This window comes from Erythrolamprus reginae, unplaced genomic scaffold, assembly GCF_031021105.1.
Source record: "Erythrolamprus reginae isolate rEryReg1 unplaced genomic scaffold, rEryReg1.hap1 H_54, whole genome shotgun sequence".
Lineage (NCBI taxonomy): Eukaryota > Metazoa > Chordata > Lepidosauria > Squamata > Dipsadidae > Erythrolamprus > Erythrolamprus reginae.
Window position 1 is genome coordinate 14,102 of NW_027248511.1, and position 26,950 is coordinate 41,051.

At 44.2% G+C, this 26,950-nt stretch overlaps 1 protein-coding gene across 1 annotated transcript in view; it reads right to left on the reverse strand.

Annotated features, from left to right (window-relative positions):
• Positions 1-4,457: 4,457 nt before the first annotated feature.
• LOC139155777 (proline and serine-rich protein 3-like) overlaps positions 4,458-26,950 on the reverse strand; it is a 31,795-nt gene continuing 9,302 nt past the window's right edge. The window contains exons 2-13 of the mRNA XM_070731044.1: positions 22,736-22,849; positions 21,370-21,478; positions 19,201-19,499; positions 17,920-18,065; positions 16,523-16,584; positions 14,516-14,595; positions 14,236-14,369; positions 12,486-12,673; positions 11,024-11,527; positions 9,107-9,278; positions 6,352-6,433; positions 4,458-4,866 (exon numbers count right to left, since the gene is read on the reverse strand). Coding sequence (XP_070587145.1) covers positions 4,803-4,866; positions 6,352-6,433; positions 9,107-9,278; positions 11,024-11,527; positions 12,486-12,673; positions 14,236-14,369; positions 14,516-14,595; positions 16,523-16,584; positions 17,920-18,065; positions 19,201-19,499; positions 21,370-21,478; positions 22,736-22,746 — 1,851 coding nt within the window. The 5' untranslated portion in view covers positions 22,747-22,849 and the 3' untranslated portion in view covers positions 4,458-4,802. The remainder of the gene's footprint in view (positions 4,867-6,351; positions 6,434-9,106; positions 9,279-11,023; positions 11,528-12,485; positions 12,674-14,235; positions 14,370-14,515; positions 14,596-16,522; positions 16,585-17,919; positions 18,066-19,200; positions 19,500-21,369; positions 21,479-22,735; positions 22,850-26,950) is intronic.

Sequence of the window (26,950 nt, forward strand, 5' to 3'; positions counted from 1 at the left end):
GCTTCCGGCCACCAGAGGAACTACAGTCTACGCACTGTAGTGGAGACTGTAATGGCGGTGAGACAGCAGCAGACTGTGTCTGCTGTACTGGACGGTACAAAGCGATGGAAGGGGCCAGCAGGGGACGCCACATTATTACGGTACCGCTATGAAGAGTTTTGAATGGTACCGTATGTTTTTCCACCATACTGTATGTAAACTTGACTACGCCTTATTTTCGGGGGGTGCCTTATATTAGCAAATTCTACAAAACCTCTGACATGCCTTACCTTCGGGGTACGTCTTATTTTTGGGAAAACGGGGTATGGAAAAATATTACTTTTTTGATGTTATCATAAGTGAACCGTTGTAAGTCGAAAACTACCTGCACTAGGGTAAAGTACTGTTATAGTTGTAAGTCACTTTTTGACTGCCAACATAATCTCCAAAAAGGGATACAGCTATTTAAAGTGGGTTTATTTGCAATAAAACAATTTTTTTTAAATCGGGCAAGGACAGTTAGGTAAGCTAAAAAGGGAGAAAGTTTAGAAAAACAATGCAAGCAGTTCGTACTTGAATGCAACTGAAATTAATTTACATGCCGTTGGGTAAGGTGTTCTGTCTGGGTTCCCCCAGACGCCAACACCAACTAAAAAGAGTAGCCAGACACGCTGGTAAAAAGCAAAGTCATTTTATATCTTTGAAAACAAACACAGATAACAAAAACTCTTCTTACAAACTGGAATGCTATGAAGCTTCACAGAAGAGTCACGACGGCCAGACAATACAACAGGCTTCTTGCTGGCACACACACCACTGTAGATAATAAAACCCACGCCTCCCCCAAGTTTTCAGCCTTCGAGGCCACAAGCCAGAACCAGAGATGCCAAGGATCGAAGCAAGGTCACAGGACTCCCAAAAGATAACTCTCCACAATACAGGAAGGGCGGGCCTGCCTTTTCAGCCTTTCTGGGGAGAACCACACCCAAACCCAGCTGTTGCCTATTAGGGATGGAAATACCTGGCTAATTGTCCCCTTCGTTGTGCTGCCCTTCTCTGCCTCATATCTATGATGGCTTGTGCGTTCTCATCTAATGACTCCAGGCTACTCGCTGGGGAGAGCTCCCCCCGGGGGTCTCAGGCTGTTCTCCCTCCTCCTCGTCCTAACATTCCTCTTCCCCGTCTGTCTGGTCTTCCTCCTCCTCCTGTTCCTCGTCCTCCCCCTCTGAGCATGGAGCCGGCAGAGTTCCAGCCATTCCCTGAGGAGCCTCAGACTGAATCACAACATAAGGTATGTTCAGTAAATCAGTAGTTGCAAAAGAATCTAGAAATCCGACTTGTTCCCCACCCAATGCTCAAGAGAATTAAAATTTCCTTTATACAGTGGAACCCCGACATACGAAATTAATTGGTTCCGGAAGGAACCTCGTATGTCGAAGAGCTCGTAGGTCGAAGCATTGTTTCCCATAGGAAACAATGGAAAAGTGATTAATGCGTGCAAGCCCGAGGGCTGAGGGGAAAAGACGTCGGCTGAGGGGTGCCCGGTGCTTCGGAGCCGGCATGGGGGGGCTTTCCATGCTGGCTCTGATCTTTTCAGATAGGCGCGCCGATTCTCCGCTCACTCCGGGTGAGCGGCGAATCGGCGCATCTGTTTAAAAAGATCGTAGCCGGCATGGAAAATCCCCCCATGCCAGCTACGAGCTTTTCAGGCAGGCGCGCCGATTCTCCGCTCACTCCGGGTGAGCGGCGAATCGACGCGTCTGTTTAAAAAGATCGTAGCCGGCATGGAAAATCCCCCCATGCCAGCTACGAGCTTTTCAGGCAGGCGCGCCGATTCTCCGCTCACTCCGGGTGAGCGGCGAATCGGCGCGCCTGCCTGAAAAGCTCGTAGCTGGCATGGGGGGATGTTCCATGCCGGCTACGAGCTTTTTAAACAGACGCGCCGATTCGCCGCTCACCCGGAGTGAGCGGAGAATCGGCGCGCCTGCCTGAAAAGCTCTTAGCTGGCATGGGGGGATTTTCCATGCCGGCTACGATCTTTTTAAACAGATGCGTCGATTCGCCGCTCACCCGGAGTGAGCGGCGAATCGGCGCGCCTGCCTGAAAAGCTCGTAGCTGGCATGGGGGGATGTTCCATGCCGGCTACGATCTTTTTAAACAGATGCGTCGATTCGCCGCTCACCCGGAGTGAGCGGAGAATCGGCGCGCCTGCCTGAAAAGCTCGTAGCTGGCATGGGGGGATTTTCCATGCCGGCTACGATCTTTTTAAACAGATGCGTCGATTCGCCGCTCACCCGGAGTGAGCGGAGAATCGGCGCGCCTGCCTGAAAAGCTCGTAGCTGGCATGGGGGGATTTTCCATGCCGGCTACGATCTTTTTAAACAGATGCGTCGATTCGCCGCTCACCCGGAGTGAGCGGCGAATCGGCGCGCCTGCCTGAAAAGCTCGTAGCTGGCATGGGGGGATGTTCCATGCCGGCTACGATCTTTTTAAACAGATGCGTCGATTCGCCGCTCACCCGGAGTGAGCGGAGAATCGGCGCGCCTGCCTGAAAAGCTCGTAGCTGGCATGGGGGGATTTTCCATGCCGGCTACGATCTTTTTAAACAGATGCGTCGATTCGCCGCTCACCCGGAGTGAGCGGAGAATCGGCGCGCCTGCCTGAAAAGCTCGTAGCTGGCATGGGGGGATGTTCCATGCCGGCTACGAGCTTTTTAAACAGACGCGCCGATTCGCCGCTCACCCGGAGTGAGCGGAGAATCGGCGCGCCTGCCTGAAAAGCTCGTAGCTGGCATGGGGGGATGTTCCATGCCGGCTACGAGCTTTTTAAACAGACGCGCCGATTCGCCGCTCACCCGGAGTGAGCGGAGAATCGGCGCGCCTGCCTGAAAAGCTCGTAGCTGGCATGGGGGGATGTTCCATGCCAGCTACGAGCTTTTCAGACAGGCGCGCCGATTCTCCGCTCACTGCTAAAAGCGGAGAATCGGCACGCCTGTCTGAAAAGATTGCCGCCAGTCCGGTGGGGTTTTGCAGCAACCTCCGAGCCCAGGTTGCTCGGAGGTTGCTGCAAAATCCCACCAGACCGGCGGGGATCTTTTCAGACAGGCGCGCTTTCTCGAAAGGGCGGAGAAAGCCCTCTCTCGCAGCCTCCTGGCTGGGAGCACTTTCGCTGCGAGAGAGGGCTTTCTCCGTCCCTTTCGGGAAAGCCCTCTCTCGCAGCGAAAGTGCTCCCAGCCAGGGAGAGCGTTCAGATCCCCCCACCCCCAGCAGAAAGCGTTCAGATCCCCCCACCCCCAGCAGAAGCCAAGGACTCACCAAGCGCTGGATACTAACGGAGAAGAGCCAGGCTGGTTTGCTTTGCAGAGCCGAATAAAGCGTCACGCCCCCCTGACGCTTTTGGCGGCAAAAGAGCCCAGCATCGCTTCGGAAGCCGCCGAAAGCGTCAGAGGGGCGTGACGCTTTATTCGGCTCTGCATCAGCTCGGAAGCAAAGCAAGCCAGGCCGGCTCTTCTCGGCTCGTATCCCGAATGGAAGCTCGTGAGTCGAGCAAAAATTTCTCTACTCTCCCAGCTCGTATCTCGAGTAGCTCGTAAGTAGAGCTGCTCGTATATCGGGGTTCCACTGTATATAAATAAGTTAGGCAGTCAAGAATCATGACCCCGTAACTAAAAGACTCATAACTATCAGATATCCTTCTCAGACTGAAGCTGGCCTGTATTTATTTTCCTTTGTAGATACTATTCATCTATTTATTTTTCTGTCTTCTCCAGCTTGAATTCTGGTACTGTTTTTGATCTCATATTGGTTCCCCAGCAGATCTAATTGTTTTGCTAATAGATGTCACCATAGGTTTTATGGATTTTTAAAAATATTTTGATGTTCGGACTATGAACTGAAAAAGTGGAATTAAAAAAAACTTAACTTGAGGACAGAAGGAAAAGGGAGGATGTGATCGAAACATTTAAATACGTTAAAGGGTTAAATAAGGTTCAGGAGGGAAGTGTTTTTAATAGGAAAGTGAACACAAGAACAAGGGGACACAATCTGAAGTTAGTTGAGGGAAAGATCAAAAGCAACGTGAGAAAATATTATTTGACTGAAAGAGTAGTAGATCCTTGGAACAAACTTCCAGCAGACGTGGTTGGTAAATCCACAGTAACTGAATGCCTGGGATAAACATATATCCATCGTAAGATAAAATATAGGAAATAGTATAAGGGCAGACCAGATGGACCATGAGGTCTTTTTCTGCCGTCAGTCTTCTATGTTTCTATGTTTCTAACTTGGGCTGGAGGGTGAGATCTTTAGCCTTCTTTTCTGTTCCAAACTAAATACTCTTTTTCCCATTCCCTAAAAGGTTCCCTTTGTTCTTTGCACAAGGAAATATTCATTCCTGTTTCTTCAAGACAAATGAGTTGGGACTACATTCATGCATTTTTTATTAGACGCATGGATGGAGTAGACTGAAAATTATCACAATTTGTTTGGATCCAAAAATACACGTTTATTTTAAATGCAATGTGAAATATACACCGAAACCATGGAAACAGCACACCGAATATAAAGTGGAGGCATCCCTATGTTATCATCACTTGGCTATTCTGCAATCCCACATATCTTCTAGGAAAATAAATGCTGGCCTGCTAAGGGCAGGCAGACATTGAAAACCACTAGAGTTAATTTAAAAAATAAACAAAAAGCACCTTCAATACCCTTGGACTGAATTCATCCTGAAGTGCCTGATAATGCTGGACTCGAGCAATGTCTTGAGGGAGGGACCTTAAGGCACCCAGGGTTTAACAAAGAGAGCACAGGAGGTGGTCATCAGTGAGAGGTGCCCTGGTCAAAGGAGTTGCTTTCCAGATGAGTGATTTGGAAATCCACAGCTCTGCAAGAAAATGAAACATGAATGCATGCCACTTTCGGGGCCAGAGGGCACCAGAGCAACATAAAACATGAAACCTGAGTTAACGGTGGAAAACAATGGCTAGCAGAATACGATAGATCGTGAATGGAACCACGGTTGAAAAGGAGGAAGCAACGCAACTGCACCCACAAGAAAGCAATGAGGATTCCCACCCTATGTTCTAGACCAGCTGTCCCCAAACTACGGCCCGTGGGCCGCATGCGGCCCGCTGAGGCCATTTTTCCAACCCGCGGGTGAGTGACAGGAGCACAGGTACATACTTTTCTTTTAATTAAATTCTCTCCTTAAAGTTCCTTCAAAAAGTACACCAATTATATTTCTAACTTATTAATCATTATGCCAAAGTGCTTCCTTCTTTCTTTATACATTTTTCTATAAACCAAGAAAACCTTGTATCGCCAATCAGATGTTAACAAAAGAAAATTAAAAACAAAACATAAACATATATGAATTTCAGATTTCTTCCTCCCCCCCTCTAAATAGTATGTTCCCATTTTGTTTTTTACTTTAAAATAAGGTATGTGCAGTGTGCATAGGGATTTGTTCGTAGTTTTTTTTAATAGTCCGGCCCTACAACAGTTCAAGGGACAATGAACTGGCCCCCTGTGTAAAAAGTTTGGGGACCCCTGTTCTAGACCAAGCTTGGCAACTTGAAGATATTTGGACTTCAACTCCCAGAATTCCCCAGCCAGCGAATGCTGGCTGGGGAATTCTGGGAGTTGAAGTCCAGATATTAGATTAGATTAGATTAGATTTATTGGATTTATATGCCACCCCTCTCCGCAGACTCGGGGCGGCTCACAACAATGGCAAAAACAGTACATAGTAACAAATCTAATATTTAGCAATCTAATTTACAGTTTTAAGTTAAAAAGTCCATAAAAGCAACCCCAATATATATAAAAAACAAGCACACAATCAATCATAGACCAAAACTACATGGGCAAGGGGGAGATGTTTCAATTCCCCCATGCCTGATGGCAGATATCTTCAAGTTAACAAGGTTGGGAAACGTTGTTCTAGAGAAAAACCAAAACGTTTAAGCAAGAGATGCATGTGCATTAGACAAATTTACATGCTTTGCAAAAAATTGTTGTGTTTTTCCAGAACAAGCAAGATGACAAACTTTACTGAACATTTTAAAAATAAGATAGCAATTAAAACTCTGAATTTTTAAATACTGTACTCTGGCAGTCAGCACGTGCTTTCTATTTTATACAGAAGGCCTAGGAACTTGAATCTTAAAACACCAAAAAACACGCAGTCAAGATGCTTCTTGCAGCTTTTTCACAACTAAATGCACACCTTCCTGTCTATACCCAGAAAAGCACTAGAGAGGAATGGATAATGATTACTGTGTGTTACAAGAGGGTCTCATCAAACTAAGGAGAGGCAGATTCAATTTAATAAATGAATGAATGCATTTGGTGAAGGATGGCTACTTACCGAAGCTTGTTCCGTAGTGATTCCCTCTGACCTCTCAACACTTGTAACAGAGGGTCATCTTCAAATTCTAAGCCATCTGAGTCTACACAAAAGAAAAATAGCATCTCCGTTATTCAAAAATCTCTTTTATTTTAACTCAAGTCAATTCTTTTAAATTCCACCACTAATTGTCCCCATTAAAATCAAGCCATATTTCTCTTCTCTTCTCAAACTGCCCAAGGAGCTGCTGATACAGTTCTACAGAGGAATCACTGAGTCTGTCATCTGCACCTCTATAACTGTCTGGTTTGGTGCTGCAACCCAACAGGACCGACACAGACTTCAGAGGATAATCAGAACTGCAGAAAAAACAATTGCTGCCAACCTGCCTTCCATTGAGGACCTGTATACTGCACGAGTCAAAAAGAGGGCGGGGAAAATATTTACTGACCCCTCACATCTTGGACACAAATTGTTCCAACTCCTACCCTCAAAACGTCGCTACAGAGCATTGCACACCAAGACAACTAGACACAAGAACAGGTTTTTTCCCGAACGCCTCTACTAAACAAATAATTCCCTCAACACTGTCAGACTTTCTATTAAATCTGCACTTCTATTCTACTAGTTTTTCTCATCATTCCTTTCACCCATTTCCTCCCATGTTGACTGTATGACTGTAACTTGTTGCTTATATCCTAAGATTTTTATTAATATTGCTTCCTCATTGCTTATTTGACCCCTATGACAATCATTAAGTGTTGTACCACATGATTCTTGACAAAAAGTATATTTTATTTTATGTACGCTGAGAGCATATGCACCAAGACAAATTCCTTGTGTGTCCAACCACACTTGGCCAATAAAAATTCTATTCTATTCTATTCTATTCTATTCTAGGACTCCATTGTATTCTTTAAGCCTAATTTCTTAAGATCTCTTTTTCACCCTCAAACACAGAACTCTTCAGCTGCTGCGGCCTTCGTTTTGACTTCCTTCTCCCCCTCCTCCCCCTCCCACTGTCCAGATCTCACAAACCTTTCTGCCTCTTAATTGAACTTGACCGGTGCCTTTGGCTCTGTTCCCATCTGTGCTGGATAGCAAGGGAATGACACATGCCCAAAGGGTTCCTATTAAAATAACCATGGAGCAGCATCCAGCCGCTACGATTGGAGCTTTCAACTGCTTCCTACTTGGATCAGGGCTATGCGAACTAATAAGGCCGTCAGATGCACAGAAAACCATAGAAACATATAAACATGGAAGACTGGCGGCAGAAAAAGACCTCATGGTCCATCTAGTCTGCCCTTATACTATTTCCTGTATTTTTATCTTACAATGGATATATGTTTATCCCAGGCATGTTTAAATTCAGTTACTGTGGATTTACCAACCACGTCTGCTGGAAGTTTGTTCCAAGCATCTACTACTCTTTCAGTCAAATAATATTTTCTCACATTGCTTTTGATCTTTCCCCCAACTAACTTCAGATTGTGTCCCCTTGTTCTTGTGTTCACTTTCCTATTTAAAAACACTTCCCTACTGAACCTTATTTAACCCTTTAACATATTTAAATGTTTCGATCCTGTCCCCCCTTTTCCTTCTGTCCTCCAGACTATACCAGTGAAATAAAACTTACATGCTACAGCTATAGAACCTGACACTGTTTGTATCATGCCTCATGCGTTCGTCCTCTCCAACTAGATCCTTATTTCTTTCCAAGTATGATTAACTTAAGTTGTGGAGTTCAAATTAAATGCACCCTTTGCCCAAGAGAAGCACTCCAGAGGGATCACACTCTACCCACACGCCCAGGAACAACCAAAAAGGAAACACAATCTTGACCCACGTCCCAGTTCATGGAAAAACTCCCATGTGGGAAGAATAGTCACTAACAGTCACTCATGCCCTCATCACCTCGAGGCTCAACTACTGTAACGCTCTCTATATGGGGCTACCTTTGAAAAATGTTCGGAAACTTCAGATCGTGCAGAATGCAGCTGCGAGAGCAATCATGGGCTTCCCCAAATATGCCCATGTTACACCAACACTCCGCAGTCTGCATTGGTTGCCAATCAGTTTCCGATCACAATTCAAAGTGTTGGTTATGACCTATAAAGCCCTTCATGGCACCGGACCAGATTATCTCAGAGACCGCCTTCTGCCGCACGAATCCCAATGACCAGTTAGGTCCCACAGAGTGGATCTTCTCCGGGTCCCATCAACTAAACAATGTTGCTTGGCGGGACCCAGGGGAAGAGCCTTCTCTGTGGCGGCCTCGGCCCTCTGGAACCAACTCCCCCCAGAGTTTAGAGTTGCCCCCACCCTCCTTGCCTTTCGTAAGCTACTTAAAACCCATCTCTGCCGTCAGGCATGGGGGAATTGAGATCCTCTTTCCCCCTAGGCCTTTACAATTCTATGCATAGCATGTATGTATGTATGTCTGGTTTTTATATTAATGGGTTTTTAATTGTTTTTAGTATTAGATTACTATTGTACACTGTTTATTGTTGCTGTTAGCCGCCCCGAGTCTCTGGAGAGGGGCGGCATACAAATAAAATAAAATAAAATAAATAAATAAATAACTTTGCACATAGGAATGCTCAGCAAAATGCAGTGTAATCCCCCACCCTTCCCAAAATTGCTGCTGTGACGAAGACCCCCATGATATTCAAGCCACCTGTCCTGTACCTACACCTTCTATTTCTGGGTTCTACACCTTCTGGGTTCTACTACACCTTCTGGGTTCTACTACACCTTCTGGGTTCTACTACACCTTCAGCCTGCTCCAGCAGTTGAGCAGCCATGTTCAGGAGTTGGGGATGGGAGGGAGTGACAACGTTCTTTGGAAGAGCCTCCTCTGGACCCAAAGTCCTTGAGCTTCTCTTTGGTTTGTCCCGAGGCAACGCCGGAGAGTCAGGTGGGGAGAAGAGCCTTTCAGCAACTACCTGGACAAGACAGGGGGGGAAAAAGCCGTTCAAACTGCCTTCTGTTCTTAGTAGGGAAGTAGACCCAAGAGGCTAACGCCAACCTTACGAATCCTGCACCTCAAAGGTAAACAACAGTATTTCTGTGGGATCAGGCCAAGAGACCAACTAGATGAGCCCAGTGGGCTTGTGTTGCACACTGGCCAATCTAATGAATGTAAGGCCCCAAGATTAGAGAAGAGGGGCAATAATTTCCTTCCTTGGAACTTACTTACTTTATTTATTTATTTATTCATTCATTCATTCATTCATTCATTCATTCATTCAATTTTTATGCCGCCCTTCTCCTTAGACTCAGGGCGGCTTACAACATGTTAACAATAGTAATAGTAATAGTAATAGTGAGGACCCGGATTGTGGGGGCAATAGGCTGGCTCTGTTAAAAAGTGCTATTGCTAACATGTTGTAAGCCGCCCTGAATTTAAGGAGAAGGGCAGCATAAAAATTGAATGAATGAATGAATGAATAAATAAATAAATAAATAAATAAATAGCACTTTTTAACAGAGCCAGCATGTTGCCCCCACAATCCGGGTCCTCATTTTACCCACCTCGGAAGGATGGAAGGTTGAGTCAACCTTGAGCCGGTGATGAGATTTGAACCGCTGACCTTCAGATCTACAGTCAACTTCAGTGGCCCGCAGTACAGCACTCTACCTGCTGCGCCACCCCGGCTCCTTTTAATCTTAAATCACGGTTCTCAAAAGAAAATCCAATGACACGGGATCTTTACAATTGAGTATTATTCAGTTGGCAATCCTGATGATTCTACGAAGACACGTATATGCAGCGCATCATGAAGACCTGTACAGTCCAAAATGTATTTTGAATCTGAAGCACTACAGTTCTATTTAGGTGGCGCAGTGGTTACCATGCAGTATTGCAGGCAGACTCTGTCCACAGCCAGGAGTTTGATCCTAGCTGGCTCAAGGTTAACTCAGCCTTCCATCCTTCTGAGGTCGGTAAAATGAGGACCCAGATTGTTGGGGGCAATAGGCTGACATTGTAAACCACACAGAGAGTACTATGAAGCATTATGGGGCTGTATATAAATCATAGAAACATAGAAGATTGACGACAGAAAAAGACCTCATGGTCTATCTAGTCTGCCCTTATACTATTTCCTGTATTTTATATTACAATGGATATATGTTTATCCCAGGCATGTTTAAATTCAGTTACTGTGGATTTACCAACCACGTCTGCTGGAAGTTTGTTCCAAGCATCTACTACTCTTTCAGTGAAATAATATTTTCTCACGTTGCTTTTGATCTTTCTCCCAACTAACTTCAGATTGTGTCCCCTTGTTCTTGTGTTCACTTTCCTATTAAAAACACTTCCCTCCTGAACCTTATTTAACCCTTTAACATATTTAAATGTTTCGATCATGTCCCCCCTTTTCCTTCTGTCCTCCAGACTATACAGATTGAGTTCATTAAGTCTTTCCTGATATGTTTTATGCTTAAGACCTTCCACCATTCTTGTAGCTCGTCTTTGGACCCGTTCAATTTTGTCAATATCTTTTTGTAGGGGAGGTCTCCAGAACTGAACACAGTATTCCAAATGTGGTCTTACCAGCACTCTATATAAGGGGATCACAATCTCCCTCTTCCTGCTTGTTATACCTCTAGCTATGCAGCCAAGCACTATTGCTGTTGCTAATGACACTGATAACAATCAGGCAGGTGGATGGATTAGGGCTTGTACCTCTGATAGTACACGTTGAACTGAATGCTTTGTGGAGCTGCGTGTTGACTGTCTGGGGTCTGGAATTGGTTTTGCTTGACTCTGCTTGTCTCTACATAGGCCTGGTCTTCTTCTGAGTTCCAGGTGTGTTCCCTGTTCAGATGGAGCTGCCTGTTGAACATGAGGTGAAGTTGTTTGGCCCAAAGACTCATTGGCTTTTGCAGGTCTTGAAGGAGAAGATTCCAGGTGATCGGGAATATGGTCTTTTTGTGGGGTTGGATCCTTCACAATTGGTTCATCTCTGCATTCAGGGCCTCCCATTACCACTATCTCATTACTGGGGGATGTGATTTCAGGAGGCTGCCTAAAAGTGACTCCATCCCTTGGCATGCCCGCACAGGAGCAAGAATGGCACTGACTCTGAGTATATTTAATATCTAGGTGGGGCTCGGAAGTTGATAACACTTTTTGGTCTGTGTCCCTCCGAGGAGTTGGCTTAATTGACTTTAGAACTTCTCTTTCCATCTGCAAGGAGGAATAAAAAAAAAAAATTAAGAGCAATCCTGGCCTTCTGTTCCAGCACCAAATGAGGAAGTGCCTATTGGGACAATAAACCAAGAATTCCTTCATCAGCTATTGTCTGTTACATTGATGTTGAGCTTTACGTACTACAAAATAAATTATATACTACGGTGATGTAATTATCGTAAGCCATTTTAACTAGTGTATGTCTTTCACTGACTCATACAGAAGTCATTTACCAATATATGCATTATTTGAAATATTTATTGTAAATATCTGGTTAATTTTGAACCAAAATCAGAGATACCTTATATGCCTCTATTGCCACAAAGTTACACAAAAATGAAAGAAAGCAGTCCAAAAGTTATCAGGAGCCATAACACTATGTTCTTTCCCTTAATGGGGCATTCTGTATTTGCCCTGTCGATTTTCTTGACATGCAACAAATTCTGCAGCTGACTTTCAGATAAAGCATAACCTAGGCTGCTTGCTAAAACATTCATGAGAATGAAACATTCTTGGGCTGGAGAGTATGTGTGGAGGTGAATGCATGTGTGTGATTTGCAGAAATAGGTATTTTATGAACTTTTGGTTTTTTTGCAAATGCTTCTGCAGCAGTCAATTCAAAATCTCAATTCAATGGAATGAATAGAGTAGAATAGAATTCTTTATTGGCCAAGTGTGATTGGACACACAAGGAATTTGTCTTGGGGCATATGCTCTCAGCGTACATAAAATAAAATATGCATTTGTCAAGAATCATGTGGCACAACACTTAATGATTGTCGTAGGGGTCAAATAAGCAATGAAGAAGCAATATTAATAAAAATCTTAGGATATAAGCAACAAGTTACAGTCATATAGTCAACATGAAACAGTCACTGTAAAGAAATCATCTCTTCATTCCATCATCTCAGTTCCAAATCTACACATATTCCACTAATTGATTTCATATCCTTACATTTCCAGAGGTGCAGGTTGATTGGAAACACAGATTCCTCCAAACCTCAGGAGGCATGGCAGCGACGGCTTTGCTTGCTTCCTCCATCTTCCGCCGCAGGCGCCACTGGAATAGGATGTCATCTTCTGGTTTTAAAGCGTGGGCTATATTAGAAACTGGAGTGGTTTGATAAGGAAGAACTAAGCTTTCTGGAAAACAAAAGAAAAGACATTGTTATGAATTGGAAGTCATCAGTGCGAAAGAGCTGGTTCATGACTGCCTCATATAATTGTACAGGTAAAAGGGGCCAATAGGTTACTCGAGTCTCATCTTCTACAAAGTTCAAAGAAACCAAGTAAGAGAAATGATTCTCCACCTCTTCATAATGACCTTCCGAGATTATGAATACACAGCCTCTATATGTGGATTGTCCCATTGTCGTACAGATGTTACCATCCGGAAATTTTATTTATGATTTGATTTGATTTGATTTGATTTGATTTGATTTGATTTGATTTGATTTGATTTGTATGTCACCCCTCTCAGTAGACTCGGGATGGCTCACAACAGCAATAAAACAATTCATGACAAATCTAATAATTTGAAAACATTTTTTAAAAAACCCGTTATTAAAGCAGACATACACACAAACATACCATACATAAATTGTATAGGCCCTGGGGGGATGACTCAATTCCCCCATACCTGATGGCAGAGGTGGGTTTTAAGGAGCTTACGAAAGGCGAGGAGGGTGGGGGCAGTTCTAATCTCTGGGGGGAGCTGGTTCCAGAGAGTCGGGGCCGCCACAGAGAAGGCTCTTCCCCTGGGACCAGCCAAACGACATTGTTTAGTCGACGGGACCCGGAGAAGGCCAACTCTGTGGGACCTAATCGGTCGCTGGGATTCGTGCGGCAGAAGGCGGTCCCGGAGATATTCTGGACCAATGCCATGAAGGGCTTTATGGGTCAGAATCAACACTTTGAATTGTGATCGGAAATTGATCGGAAACCAATGCAGACTGTGGAGTGTTGGTGTAACATGAGCATACCTTGGGAAGCCCGTGATTGCTCTCGCAGCTGCATTCTGCACGATCTGAAGTTTCCGAACACTTTTCAAAGGTAGCCCCATGTAGAGAGCATTACAGTACTCGAACCTCGAGGTGATGAGGGCATGAGTGACTGTGAGCAGTGACTCCCGGTCCAGGTAGGGCCGCAACTGGTGCACCTGGGCAAACGCCCCCCTCGCCACAGCTGAAAGATGTTTCTCTAATGTGAGCTGTGGATCGAGGAGGACGCCCAAGTTGCGGACCCTCTCTGAGTGGGTCAATAATACTCCAAATGTGGTCTCACCAGCACTCTATATAAGGGGATCACAATCTCCCTCTTCCTGCTTGTTATACCTCTAGCTATGCAGCCAAGCATCCTACTTGCTTTTCCTACTACCCGACCACACTGCTCACCCATTTTGAGACTGTCAGAAATCACTACCCCTAAATCCTTCTCTTCTGAAGTTTTTGCTAACACAGAACTGCCAATGCAATACTCAGATTGAGGATTCCTTTACCCCAAGTGCATTATTTTACATTTGGAAACATTAAACTGCAGTTTCCATTGCTTTGACCATTTATCTAGTAAAGCTAAATCATTTGCCATATTACAGACCCCTCCAGGAATATCAACCCTGTTGCACACTTTAGAGTCATCGGCAAATAGGCAAACCTTCCCTACCATTTTGGCTGAAAATGGATTCTACATCACAGATCTCACCCTACCTTTGACTTGGTGTGCTGCAGGGTGTTGTAGAGTATCTTGAGGCAAGTCTGGGGTGCTATTGGGGTTGGTGGACGTAGCAGTAGAATCAAACCCTCCAGAGCTTACAGGCCTGAAACTACTCAGTGGTGAGATGCTATAAGTAGAAGACAGATTGAGAAAGGCATCTTGTTAGAAAGGAAAGGGGGGATATCAGTTTTCTGAGACCCCAAACAGAGAAACAGAACTGGAAAACGGTATTAATCTCTACGGTGATGGACAAAATATAAGTCAGGCCAGTACCTTCTGCTTAGGATCCTAGCTGCTCTTTCCTGCAGGTTCACCGTCTCAGTGTCAAATGCAGAAGCCGCTTGCATTTCTCCCTGCAAAGAGTATATTTTAAAAAAGTGTAAAGATGGAGAACTCAGGATGGAGAGCTCAGGATACAGCTATATTTGTGGGAGAAGACATGTCAGGATTCTGCAAAATGGAGAAGAGTGGAATTTTTGACACTTCTAAAATAGAAACATAGAAACATAGAAGACTGACGGCAGAAAAAGACCTCATGGTCCATCTAGTCTGCCCTTATACTATTTCCTGTGTTTTATCTTAGGATGGATCTATGTTTATCCCAGGCATGTTGAAATTCAGTTACCGTGGATTTACCAACCACGTCTGCTGGAAGTTTGTTCCAAGGATCTACTACTCTTTCAGTGAAATAATATTTCCTCACGTTGCTTTTGATCTTTCCCCCAACTAACCAGATTGTGTCCCCTTGTTCTTGTGTTCACTTTCCTATTAAAAACACTTCCCTCCTGAACCTTATTTAACTCTTTAACATAGTTAAATGTTGCAATCATGTCCCCCCTTTTCCTTCTGTCCTCCAGACTATGCACACCAATGTAAAATATGTAAGTTATGGAGGGGGGGAGGATGGCAAAGTCAGTACTTATGCAATGTGACCATGGAAAGTAACTTTCATGTAGGCAGAAGGGCGGGGGGGAGATAAGGTCTTCACTCAGTAATAGACAACTCCTGAGAATGAAACAATTAAAAGTTGCCTGCTGCTCATTTTACGTGAACATTTTTAAAGCAAGATTTTCCTCCTTTGGAAATTCAGAATTTCTAAACAAGTCCTTGATAAAAAAAACAAGGAAGTGACCGGGGAACCAAACTCAAGAAATCTACTGAAACACTGTAACACATCCTACATTTTTCTCTACATAGAGCAGAATAATTACTCTGAGTATGTGTTTGACAAAGCCCATGCAGCCACGTTTCATCAGATGACCTTCCTATGTATCTATTGCAGTTCTATTCTGGCCGCCCTTAAAGAAGCTCAGGGCCACAAAGATGGGCACATCCTCTTTTATTCTCACAGTCTGAAGGAGGCAAGGCTCAGAAACTCAAGGTCATTCATGTAGGCTGAGCTACGTGATAAAGGATAAGGATTGACCCCCATTGTCAAATACAGTGATACCTCGTTTTACAAACCCCTCGTCATACAAACTTTTCGAGATACAAACCCTGGGTTTAAGATTTTTTTGCCTCTTCTTACAAACTATTTTCACCTTACAAACCCACTGCCGCTGCTGGGATGCCCCGCCTCCGGACTTCTGTTGCCAGCGAAGCACCCGTTTTTGCACTGCTGGGATTCCCCTGAGGCTCCCCTCCATGGCAAACCCCACCTCCGGACTTCCGTGTTTTTGCGATGCTGCAGGGGAATCCCAGCAGGGCAAAAACGGGTGCTTCGCTGGCAACGGAAGTCGGGAGGTGGGTTTCCCAGCGAGGGGAGCCTCAGTGAAATCACAGCATCGCAAAAACACAGAGGTCCAGAGGTGGGGTTTCGAGGACTTCCGTGTTTTTGCGATGCTGCAATTTCACTGATGCTCCCTTTGCTGGGACTTCTGTTGCCAGCGAAGCACTTGTTTTTGCGATGCTGGGATTCCTCTGCAGCATCTCAAAAACACAGAAGTCTGGAGGTGGGGTTTCCCATGGAGGGGAGCCTCAGGAGAATCCCAGCAGCACAAAAACGGGCGCTTCGGCTGGCAAAAGGGGTGAATTTTGGGCTTGCAGGCATTAATCACTTTTCCATTGATTCCTATGGGAAACATTGTTTCGTCTTACAAACTTTTCACCTTAAGAACTTCGTTCCGGAACCAATTAAGTTTGTAAGACAAGGTATCACTGTACAGCTTTCTCAACTCTCTGGGCCCAAGATTAACCGTGAGCTGGAAAACAGAAAAGAAAGAAGCCAGCAGAGTTGTGTTACTTTCTGCCTCTTGTCTAGGAGAGTCTCTTGTTACTCACCAAGGCAGCCTGAGTCAGGATGGGACTGAAAAGAGACGACCTCACTTCACTTTGACTGTTATCTGCAAAGAGACGTCTCCATTAAAAGTGAAGGCTTTATATAAAGCAATCATCTTTCTAAAGGAATAACTTTTCAAAACATTTTACATACAAAGAAGAGGGGGGGGGAAGCAAATCACAGGACGTTTCAATGGGTTAGGAAATTCTTAACATTTTTTTAAATTTTTTTATTTTTTATTCATTTGTCCAATACACAAATACATAGGAAGAAAAATAGACATGTGGTAATATATATAAGGGTAAAAGTGAACTTAGAGGAGAGGATATATGAAAGGAAGAGAATATATATGATAGGTGAAAGAAAGGAAAGACAACTGGACAGGGGACGAAAGGCACTCCAGTGAACTTATGTACGCCCCTTACTGGCCTCTTAGGAACCTGGAGAGGTCAATCGTGGAGAGTCTAAGGGAGAAATGTTGGGGGTTAGGGGTTGACACAATTGAGTCTGGTAATGAGTTCCACGCTTCGATAACTCGATTGTTGAAATCATATTTTTTACAGTCAAGTTTGGAGCGGTTCGTATTAAGTTTAAATCTGTTGCGTGCTCTTGTGTTATTGCGGTTGAAGCTGAAGTAGTCATTGACCGGTAGGACGTTGCAGCATATGATCTTGTGGGCAATATTCAAATCGTGTTTTAGGCGTATTTGCATCAGACGTATCTCCATGGAGACGTATCTCCATCGGACGTATCTCCATGGAGCGGCAGAGTTCCCTTCAAACCAGATTACCTACACACCTTTTCCAACAGGTCTACAAAACCTCTATGAAGAGACTACCTGCAGGAAATGCTATGGATGCACAAAACATTTAGGAACCAGGAACATTATCCAAGTCTGCCATTCTCATGATCCCTTCGCTATTACTTTTATTTAAAAAACAACAACAACAATGCCCAATAGTTACAAAGCGGATGAAGACAATGCAATACTTGTTGTCCTCTTGACAAGACTGTTCATTATACACACTTGCTAAGAATTGCTAACAACAATTCACGTCTCCCAACTGGGAACTGGAAAGGAGAGGTTGTCCAAGGATAACATGCCCATGTGTGCCTACAGCCATGTTTACAAACTTCCAAATGAAAACTTCTTCCCATCTATTGCTGCCATCCCTGTGCCTAATGCAACTTTATTCCCACAAGAGAACTCAGACTTTGCCTTGGTCTGATAAAAGCTCTAAATTCATAAATCGTGTTAAAGTCACAATGTGGTTGCTTATTTTGGCGTAGCCAGGTGTTAAGAAGTCAGCCACTGCACCCAATAAAACATGGTAAGACAAACGATGACTCAGTATAATGCATGAACCTAGATTTCTGTTCTTCTTTTGGATTTAAATACCTGAAAATAGCGATGCTTCCTTCTTAGAGTTTTCTCCATCCAGGAGAAATGAGTGGCTAAGCCACCAGAACTCAGTTGAACCGCCAGTAGATGCCAAGCGTTCCTTACGATCCGTGGGCTTCCCGTAGCGAAACCGCTCAATATACCTGCCAAAGGAAAGAAGAGGAAGTTTGGCCAGGAGGCAATCAGTCTGCATTGGTTGCCGATCAATTTCCGGTCACAATTCAAAGTTTTGGTTATGACCTATAAAGCCCTTCATGGCATCGGACCAGAATATCTCTGGGACCGCCTTCTGCCGCACGAATCCCAGCAACCGGTTAGGTCCCACAGAGTGGGTCTTCTCCGGGTCCCGTCGACTAAGCAATGTCGTTTGGCGGGACCCAGAAGAGACTTCTCTGTGGCAGCCCCGACCCTCTGGAACCAGCTCCTCCCAGATATCAGAGTTGCCCCCACCCTCCTTGCCTTTCGCAAGCTCCTTAAAACCCACCTCTGTCGTCAGGCATGGGGGAATTGAAATTTCCCTTCCCCGTAGGTTTATAGAATTTATACATGGTATGCTTGTATGTATGAGTGGCTCTTTAAATTGGGGTTTTTTAGATTGTCTTTTAATATTAGATTTGTTTACATTGTCCTTTTATATTGTTGTTAGCCGCCCCGAGTCTTCGGAGAGGGGCGGCATACAAATCTAATAAATAAATAAATAAATCATCTTCAGGTGGGCCTGAAATCAGGACACTAATGAAAAAGGGTCAATAGAAAAACAACCTAAGCCAGTGATGACGAGTCTATGGCCCAGGTGGCACATGGAGCCATATCTGCTGGCATGCGAGCCGTTGCCCTAGCTCAGCTGCAACATGCATGTGTGAGCCGGCCAGCTGATTTTTGGCTCACACAGAGGCTCTGGGAGGGCGTTTTTGGCTTCCAGAGAGCCTCCGGGGAGGATAGGGGAGGACGTTTTTACCCTCCTTTGGCTCCAGGGAAACTTTTGCGCCTGGATAGGGCAAAACATGAGGCTACTGGGTCCACCAGAAGTTGGGAAACAGGCCATTTCTGGCCTCCAAGGGGTGGGGGAAGCTGTTTTCACCCACTCCAGGCATTGAATTGTGGATGTGGGCACTTGTACAGGCGCAATAGCACATACGCACACTCTTTCGGCACCCAAGGAAAAAAGGTTCGCCATCACTGACCTAGGCCATCGTTCAATGTTAATCTACAAATCCTATTGATATGTTCCTCAGCTTCACCTGCCATTTCAAAGGTGACTCTTATAACTGGACTCACTTGGCAATAATGGATTCACTGTCTGAGGCAGAATCTGGGAGCTTTTGTGCCTCCAGGGTCTTAGCCTCCGATGACTGCTGAGCTGGAAGATCCTTTTTTCCTTCTGGAGTCAGGGAGGAAGAACTGCGTTCAGTTGAGGGCCACGACTCATTGAAGGGGCTGGTGGAATTCGATTTAGGGGGCCTTCCCTCCTGGGAGCTGGAGTCGGGCAATGAATGAGAGTGTGAAGCACTCAATGCTTCCGGCTCCTCAGAAAGAAAAGAGCAATCCCTACGTTGCAAACGAGACGGGCTCAGCACCTAAGAAGTTAAGAAATAAAGAAGACATGATCCCCCTTGGCGTGGAAACCAGAGATCCAAACTTCAGAGGCCGCAGCTTCATTCATCCCATGAGACTTTATACATCACAGATTCTAAATGTCAACCATAGCCTTGTGTTTCAAGACAGTGTTTCCCAACCTTGGCAACTTGAAGATATTTGGACTTCAACTCCAAGAATTCCCCAGCCAGCATTTGCTGGCTGGGGAATTCTGGGAGTTGAAGTCCAAATATCTTCAAGTTGCCAAGGTTGGGAAACACTGCTTTGAGACATAGAAACATAGAAACATAGAAGACTGACGGCAGAAAAAGACCTCATGGTCCATCTAGTCTGCCCTTATACTATTTCCTGTATTTTATCTTACAATGGATATGTTTATCCCAGGCATGTTTAAATTCAGTTACTGTGGATTTACCAACCACGTCTGCTGGACGTTTGTTCCAAGGATCTACTACTCTTTCAGTGAAATAATATTTCCTCACGTTGCTTTTGATCTTTCCCCCAACTAACTTCAGATTGTGTCCCCTTGTTCTTGTGTTCACTTTCCTATTAAAAACACTTCCCTCCTGAACCTTATTTAACCCTTTAACATATTTAAATGTTTCAATCATGTCCCCCCTTTCCCTTCTGTCCTCCTGACTGTCCTCCAGATTGTGTTCATGAAGTCTTTCCTGATACGTTTTATGCTTAAGACCTTCCACCATTTGTGTAGCCCGTCTTTGGACCCTTTCAATTTTGTCAATATCTTTTTGTAGGTGAGGTCTCCAGAACTGAACACAGTATTCCAAATGGGGTCTCACTAGCGCTCTATATAAGGGGATCATAATCTCCCTCTTCCTGCTTGTTATGCCTTTAGCTATGCAGCCAAGCATCCTACTTGCTTTTCCTACTGCCCGACCACACTGCTCACCCATTTTGAGACTGTCAGAAATCACCACCCCTAAATGCTTCTCTTCTGAAGTTTTTGCTAACACAGAAAGATATCTTCAAGTTGCCAAGGTTGGGAAATACTGCTTTAAGACATCTATTTTATCTTTACATTTCTGGAAAGAAGGCTTAAGAGGACTGGCTCAAGATCTTTGTGGATGAGTTGATTTCAACCTGGTCTTTCAAGGAAAAGGCTAATGATTTGGCTATACCAGTGATAGCTAACCTATGGCACGGGTGCCACAGGTGGCACACGGAGCCATATCTGCTGGCACACGAGCTGTTGCCCTAGCTCAGCTCCAACCTGCATGTGTGCGCTGGCCAGCTGATTTTTTGCTCGGACAGAGGTTCTGTGAAGACGTTTTTGGCTTCCAGAGCGCCTCCGTGGGATGGGGGAGGGCATTTGTACCCTCCCCCAGCTTCTGGGAAGCCTTTGGACCCTGGGGAGGGTGAAACACAAGCCTACTGGGCCCATCAGAAGTTGGCAAACAGGCCATTTCCAGCCTGCAGAGGGCCTCCATGGGGTGGGGGAGGTTGTTTTCACCCTCCTCAGGCATTGAATTATGAGCGTGGGCACTCGTGCATGTGCAATAGCATGTGTGCATGTTCTTTCGGCACACGAGGAAAAAAAGGTTTGCCTTCATTGGGCTATATGGATGGACCATGAGGTCTTTTTCTGCCGTCAGTCTTCTATGTTTCTATGTTTCTATACCCATCAGTTCATTCTAACTGCTGCAGGAAAGTGGCTATTCCCTTTCAGCCTTCAGATCAGAGAAAAAAGGGAGAAAACTCTGGATTCCTAATAGCTCCATTCCCAATTATTATCACCCAGTTCCGTAAGGATGATCCAAAAGAACAGTCTGCTTTCAGCTGCTGTTTGCTTTTCCTTAGAGACCACATGGCATGACTTTACCCTCTTCTCACCGTCTGTTGCTTCTTCTGCCTCAGCGGCTGGGCCTGGGAGGGATGATAATGGCTCCGGGAACTGGATGCCTCCAAAAAGGGGCTCCCCTGAGTGGAGAATACAGCTAGACTGCGAGTAAACAAGAAATGTCAATTAGACAAGTTTCTACATTTACCATTAACCACAACCATGTGGGAGTTTTGAAATCTAGGAGCAAATACAAGTACAATCTAGGAGCAAATACAAGGGGCGAGTACGTGCACTAGAGTGCCTTCCGTCCCCTGTCCTATTGCTCTCCTATATCTCCTATACCTTTCTTCTATTCCTATATCTCTTCTTCTATTCTTTCATTGATATGTTCTATTACTATGTCTTCTTTTCTATTCTTTCTTAGATATATTTTACTATGAGTATCTCCTCTATAACCTTCATCATGTATTTTACTATGTGCATATAGATATATACCCACTAAAACCCTCATTGTATATTGGACAAAATAAACAAACAAACAAACAAACAAATAGAATAATGTGGACAGGATAATATGGACCTTTTGGTGAGATTGAATTACATATTGTGCAGGTGGAAATGGGTAGAACTGTGGATGTACCAGACAAATGAAATTTGCAAGGTCCACAGTGTTAAAAACATACACACCTAGAAAACCAGAATATACCAGAAACAAGAATGATGTCTCTATACCTTTCTCTCTAGGATGTGTTATTAAAGAGATGGGGTTTATATATTATGGTTTAGGTTTCTAAGAACATTCAGATTTACATTTTTAACCCCTAACTTTTCTTTTCTTGTTTCTTTCTTAGTTAACAGGAAAGACACTTAGCTTCTCCCAAGGAGCCTAGACAATATTGCCAAAAATAAATGTGTCAATGGAAGCAATCACATCATAGTGTGCCACTCAGTGACAATCTCTGGGAAAGCTGAATGAGTGGATCCAAGCACATCTGTGCCCTGCTTTTCATAGGGTTCTGACTGGATTAGATGGATGGTGTGTGAACTCCAGCACATCTATAGCTGTACTTTACACCCTATGGGAAATGAGGCTGCCAGAATAAGGCAATATAATTCAGAGTTGTTCCTGTCCTCAGTGCATTTAGCAGTACAGCATACAGAGAAAGATTTTGAAATGTCTTCCCCATGTTGTTTCCAATATATAATTTTTTTAACAGCAGGAACCTTAAAATTATATTCTTCTGGTATACTCGGAGTATACATCAATTTGTGTACAGTAGTTGGATTTACAGAGAGTCATATTATGGTACTACCTCGTTTCTTAGAAGCAGCTAACTGAACTTAATATACCAGTACTTATTCTATTCACCTTTGCCACAGTATTCCAAGACAAAAAATAGGTATCCACTCTTGTACCTAGAATCCATTGCTTTCCACCACAATGTTTGCAGAGAGCTGGTTTAAATCATGCTGGAAATATATTTTCCTATTCTCCTCATGAAAATGATGTCAGGCTTTCCAAAGCGTGTTCTATGAGCAAACAAACAGAAGAGCATCTAATAAATAATAAATACTTAGGGCATCAGACAATTTAATTATTTTGCCTAGTCTTGGCTTGTGTAGAGTTTCAATTTCTCTTTGGTTAGGTTTTGGTAATTATGATAAAGAAGATGCTTAATGCAAAGATGTAGAGTCTTTTGTTCTGCTAAGGACCACTACAGAGGACAATATATACCCCAGTCAGCCCTGTTCCTGTAGAAACAGGTTTTTCTTGGGGGGAAAGAGGAGGGTTACTGGCTACAAAGCTTCTGTTTTCAATGCTGCCTCCAAACCATCATCTTGTCCCCTAGAGCAGTGATGGCGAACCTTTTTTTTCCCCAGGTACCAAAAGAGCGTGTATGCTATCATGCACATACCAGTGCCCACACCCATAATTCAATACCTGGGGAGGACAAAAACAGCTGCCCCCTCCCACCGAGGCCTCTCCAGGCCAGAAACTATCTGTTTCCCCACTTCTGTGGGCCTAGTAGGCTCGTGTTTTCCCTCCCCAGGCTCCAAAGGCTTCCCAGGAGCCGGGGAAGGGTAAAAACACCCTTCCCCATCCCTTCAGAGGCTCTTTGGAAGCCAAAAACGCCCTCCCAGAGCCTCTGTGGGTGCCTAAAATCAGCTGGCCGGCACACACATGCACGTTGGAGCTGAGCTAGGGCAACGGCTGGCGTACCAGCAGATATGGCTCTGTGCCATAGGATCACCATCACTGCCCTAGAGTTTCTGCTCAACAATGAACATCATTTTTAAAAAATGCTTCTCAGGTCCAATCCCTTAATTTAAAGAATACATATGAGCAGGTTAAAAGCTAACCTAAATAAATTGTAAAGCACAGGTGACAAATTCCTATATCAAAGGAAGCCTCAACACGACTGATTAATTTATGGCTTAGCATTATATGTGAACCTGGCCGTGACCGCTTATTCATCAAACTCTTGCTTAAAATACAAACTTACAATATGTGAAATCAGTAAAAGAAAGTGCCAAGATACTTTGATCATTAGAAATGGGGTACGGTGGGGATGGGAGGCTTAAGTAAACAGAAACACTCCATGTATAGCAAATTAATAATACTTTCAAAGCCAGCCTTTAAATTATGCCGGCACAAATATCCCAAGGCTACAAATTTGCTAAGCAGCAAATGATGCAGCAGCCTTGTTCAAATTAAGGACATTTGATAGGTTTGCCCCATGAGATGCTTCCTAGGAATCTCACCAATGCCGCCCTGAATTCCAATATGCAATTACCCATAGTTGTGTCTGTTTTGTCTTATTGGTTAACAGCTGCTTACTGACTTGACTATGAGGTCATGACTAAACTGTATTGAATTCACTGTAATTACTGTGTGCCATTCTCAATTGTACCATAGCTTGGTGAAAGCACTTAATAAATTATGATTTCTCGTTCACAGCCTGTAAATATAGGTGGCTGTAAGTAGAATAAATAAACAGAAAATCGGTCTTAGTGCCTGGTCCATAAAGCCACTGAGAATCAGATACAATTGAGCAGATACAATCATCAGGGGGTAAAATATACATTTGCTTTCAAGCTCCTTACTGTTGTGGTTAGCTTTGGCCCTGCTCCTGCCACAAGGACTGTGGATGTGGGGGAGACATCCACATGCTGCAGGCCTGTTTTGCCCCCGGTGGAATCTGCTCATGAAGGCTCCTCTGACCAAGAAGACATGAGTGACAGGGAGGAGGAGAGTGTGGCAGACAGCTCAGAAGGAGATCAATTATCTAGCTCCTCCTTGGATTCAGAATAAGAGTTAATGATACAGCCACGCATGCTGAGAGCGATGCATAGGCAACAACAACTGAGAGATTATTATCAAAGAAAATGAGGCCACCTGTGGTTGGGTGGGGCTGTGGTAATTAGTGAGGCTGCTATAAATAGCAGCCTGTGGGTTTGGCCATTGTGGAGGATTATCTGATCATTGTGTTTCATGCCTGCTTTGCTGACTTTGACCTTTTGTATGCTGATTTTTCCCCGCTCTGAAACTAAACCAGGGCAGAGTGTGTTTTACTTTGTGAAAGAAGAAGGGCTGTGAATTGCCTCACAGCTGCAAGCTAAGTATCACAGAACTGATAAGGGACTTGTACAAATTACCAGTTTGTTTGGAGACCAGTGCTCTTTGCTATACCAAAAGAGGGCTTGGTTTAAGTGAATTTTCATTATAAAGAACATTGTTTTGAATTTTCAAACGTGTGTGTGTGTCTGAAATTTGTACCTGTGAATTTTGGGGAGGATTCTACCAGAGAGCCTGACAGAACACTTACAAAATGTTAAATGCTCCCTTCAGAGTTGCCATGACTTAGCCTTTTTTGACGCCCACTCCTGAGCAGTGTTCCCTCTAATTTTTTGGGGTGGGTGGGCAGAAAAGTATAATGTCTGAGCGGCAGTCCCTTCGGGACTGGGCGGCACAAAAATAATTAATAAGTAAACAAACAAACAAACAAATAAAAAACCCACCCTGTTTTGCCTCAGAGAATTTCAAAATAAAATACTGTACTGTGTGTCTATAACAGTGAGCTCATAATAGGGCAACTCTATCAATATCAAAATGCCACTTAAATAGTTGAGCTAGTTTCAAACTAGATTTTGATTTTCTTTCTTACTCCCATTCTTTTTCTTTCTCTTTTCCTTCCTCTCTTTTTTCTATCTGTTTCTCTCTCTTCCTCTCTCTCTCCTTCCCTCTCACTCTTTCCCTCTCGGCTTCTGGGCAGGTTTGGAAAACTCTGAGTTGATGATTTTTAAGTGAGCGATTGCTCACTGCTCAGCTTAGAGGGAACTGAGTGCTCTAGAGCTGCACATGAGTATTCAGCATGCAGGTCAACCCCAGGTGTCTAGAGATTGATCCACATTCAAAGGAATTTCCTGGTTAGCTCAACCCATACTTGAAATGCAATGCAGTTCCAAAACTATTGGAATCCCAGCTTGTTCCCATCAGCTGTTTTGCTGCTCAACAGTCTTTCTGGTTTCTAACTTTCCTGGGCTACCAAGCAAGGAATTCTTTGCAGCCACCTCTTGTGCAGTTGGGAAGGAAATTTCCATGGTGCTATGCCACCCACCCCCCTCATATGCAGTTGCCAAGGCAACAGTTTTTTGTCCTTTTTTTCCCCTCCATCTCCTGTGAATGCACCTCATTCACTGACCCTACTATATCCCCGGCACAGTGAACAGCATGATGCAACAAACAGCACAGAATCCTTTGCTTTGGAGAAAAAACTGTACGAGCCCAAGTGATCAAAGGTGGCGTAGTTCCTAGTCCGCCATCCCAATGTGGCTTTCTTTCAGTCTCCTAGAGACTGAAAGACAGCAGTTTTTGACAGAGTAATGCAAGCCACTGCTTTTGCTAGTCACGATCCTTAATATGGCTTAAGAATTAAGAATCAGAGTCAGGGCAGGAAATACTCCCCTCGACGCTCAGGGGAATAGGCTCTTATTGCAGAAATGAAATTGTACAGTGTTCTCTCGATTTTCACGGGGGATGCGTTCCGAGACCGCCTGCAAAAGTTGAATTTCCGCGAAGTAGAGATGCGGAAGTAAATGCATGATTTTTGGCTATGAACAGTATCACAAGCCTTCCCTTAAGACTTTAAACCCCTAAATTGCAATTTCCCTTTCCCTTAGCAACCATTTAGATTATTACTCACCATGTTTCTTTATTAAAGTTTATTTAAAAAAAATATTTATTAAAGGTGGATGAAAGTTTGGTGATGCTATATGACGTCATTGGACAGGAAAAACCGTGGTATGGGGGGGAAACCGCAAAGTATTTTTTAATTAATATTTTTGAAAAACCGTGGTATAGACTTTTCGCGAAATTCGAACCCACAAAAATCGAGGGAACACTGTATTGCAAGAATTCGGTGGCAGTGGCATCAATGTTCCCTCTAAGCTTCACGGCCGCGCAGGAGAGAACAATGCTCTCTTTCCGTTCCAATTGCCACACGCCGTTTTCTAACATGAGAGGGACCATTGAGTGACGTGCCAGTAGCTAAACGTGGTTCCCAATTACCCATACAGCATACCAGCAGGAAAGCTTAGCTTCTACAATCTCAGCATGGAAGAGAGGAATTC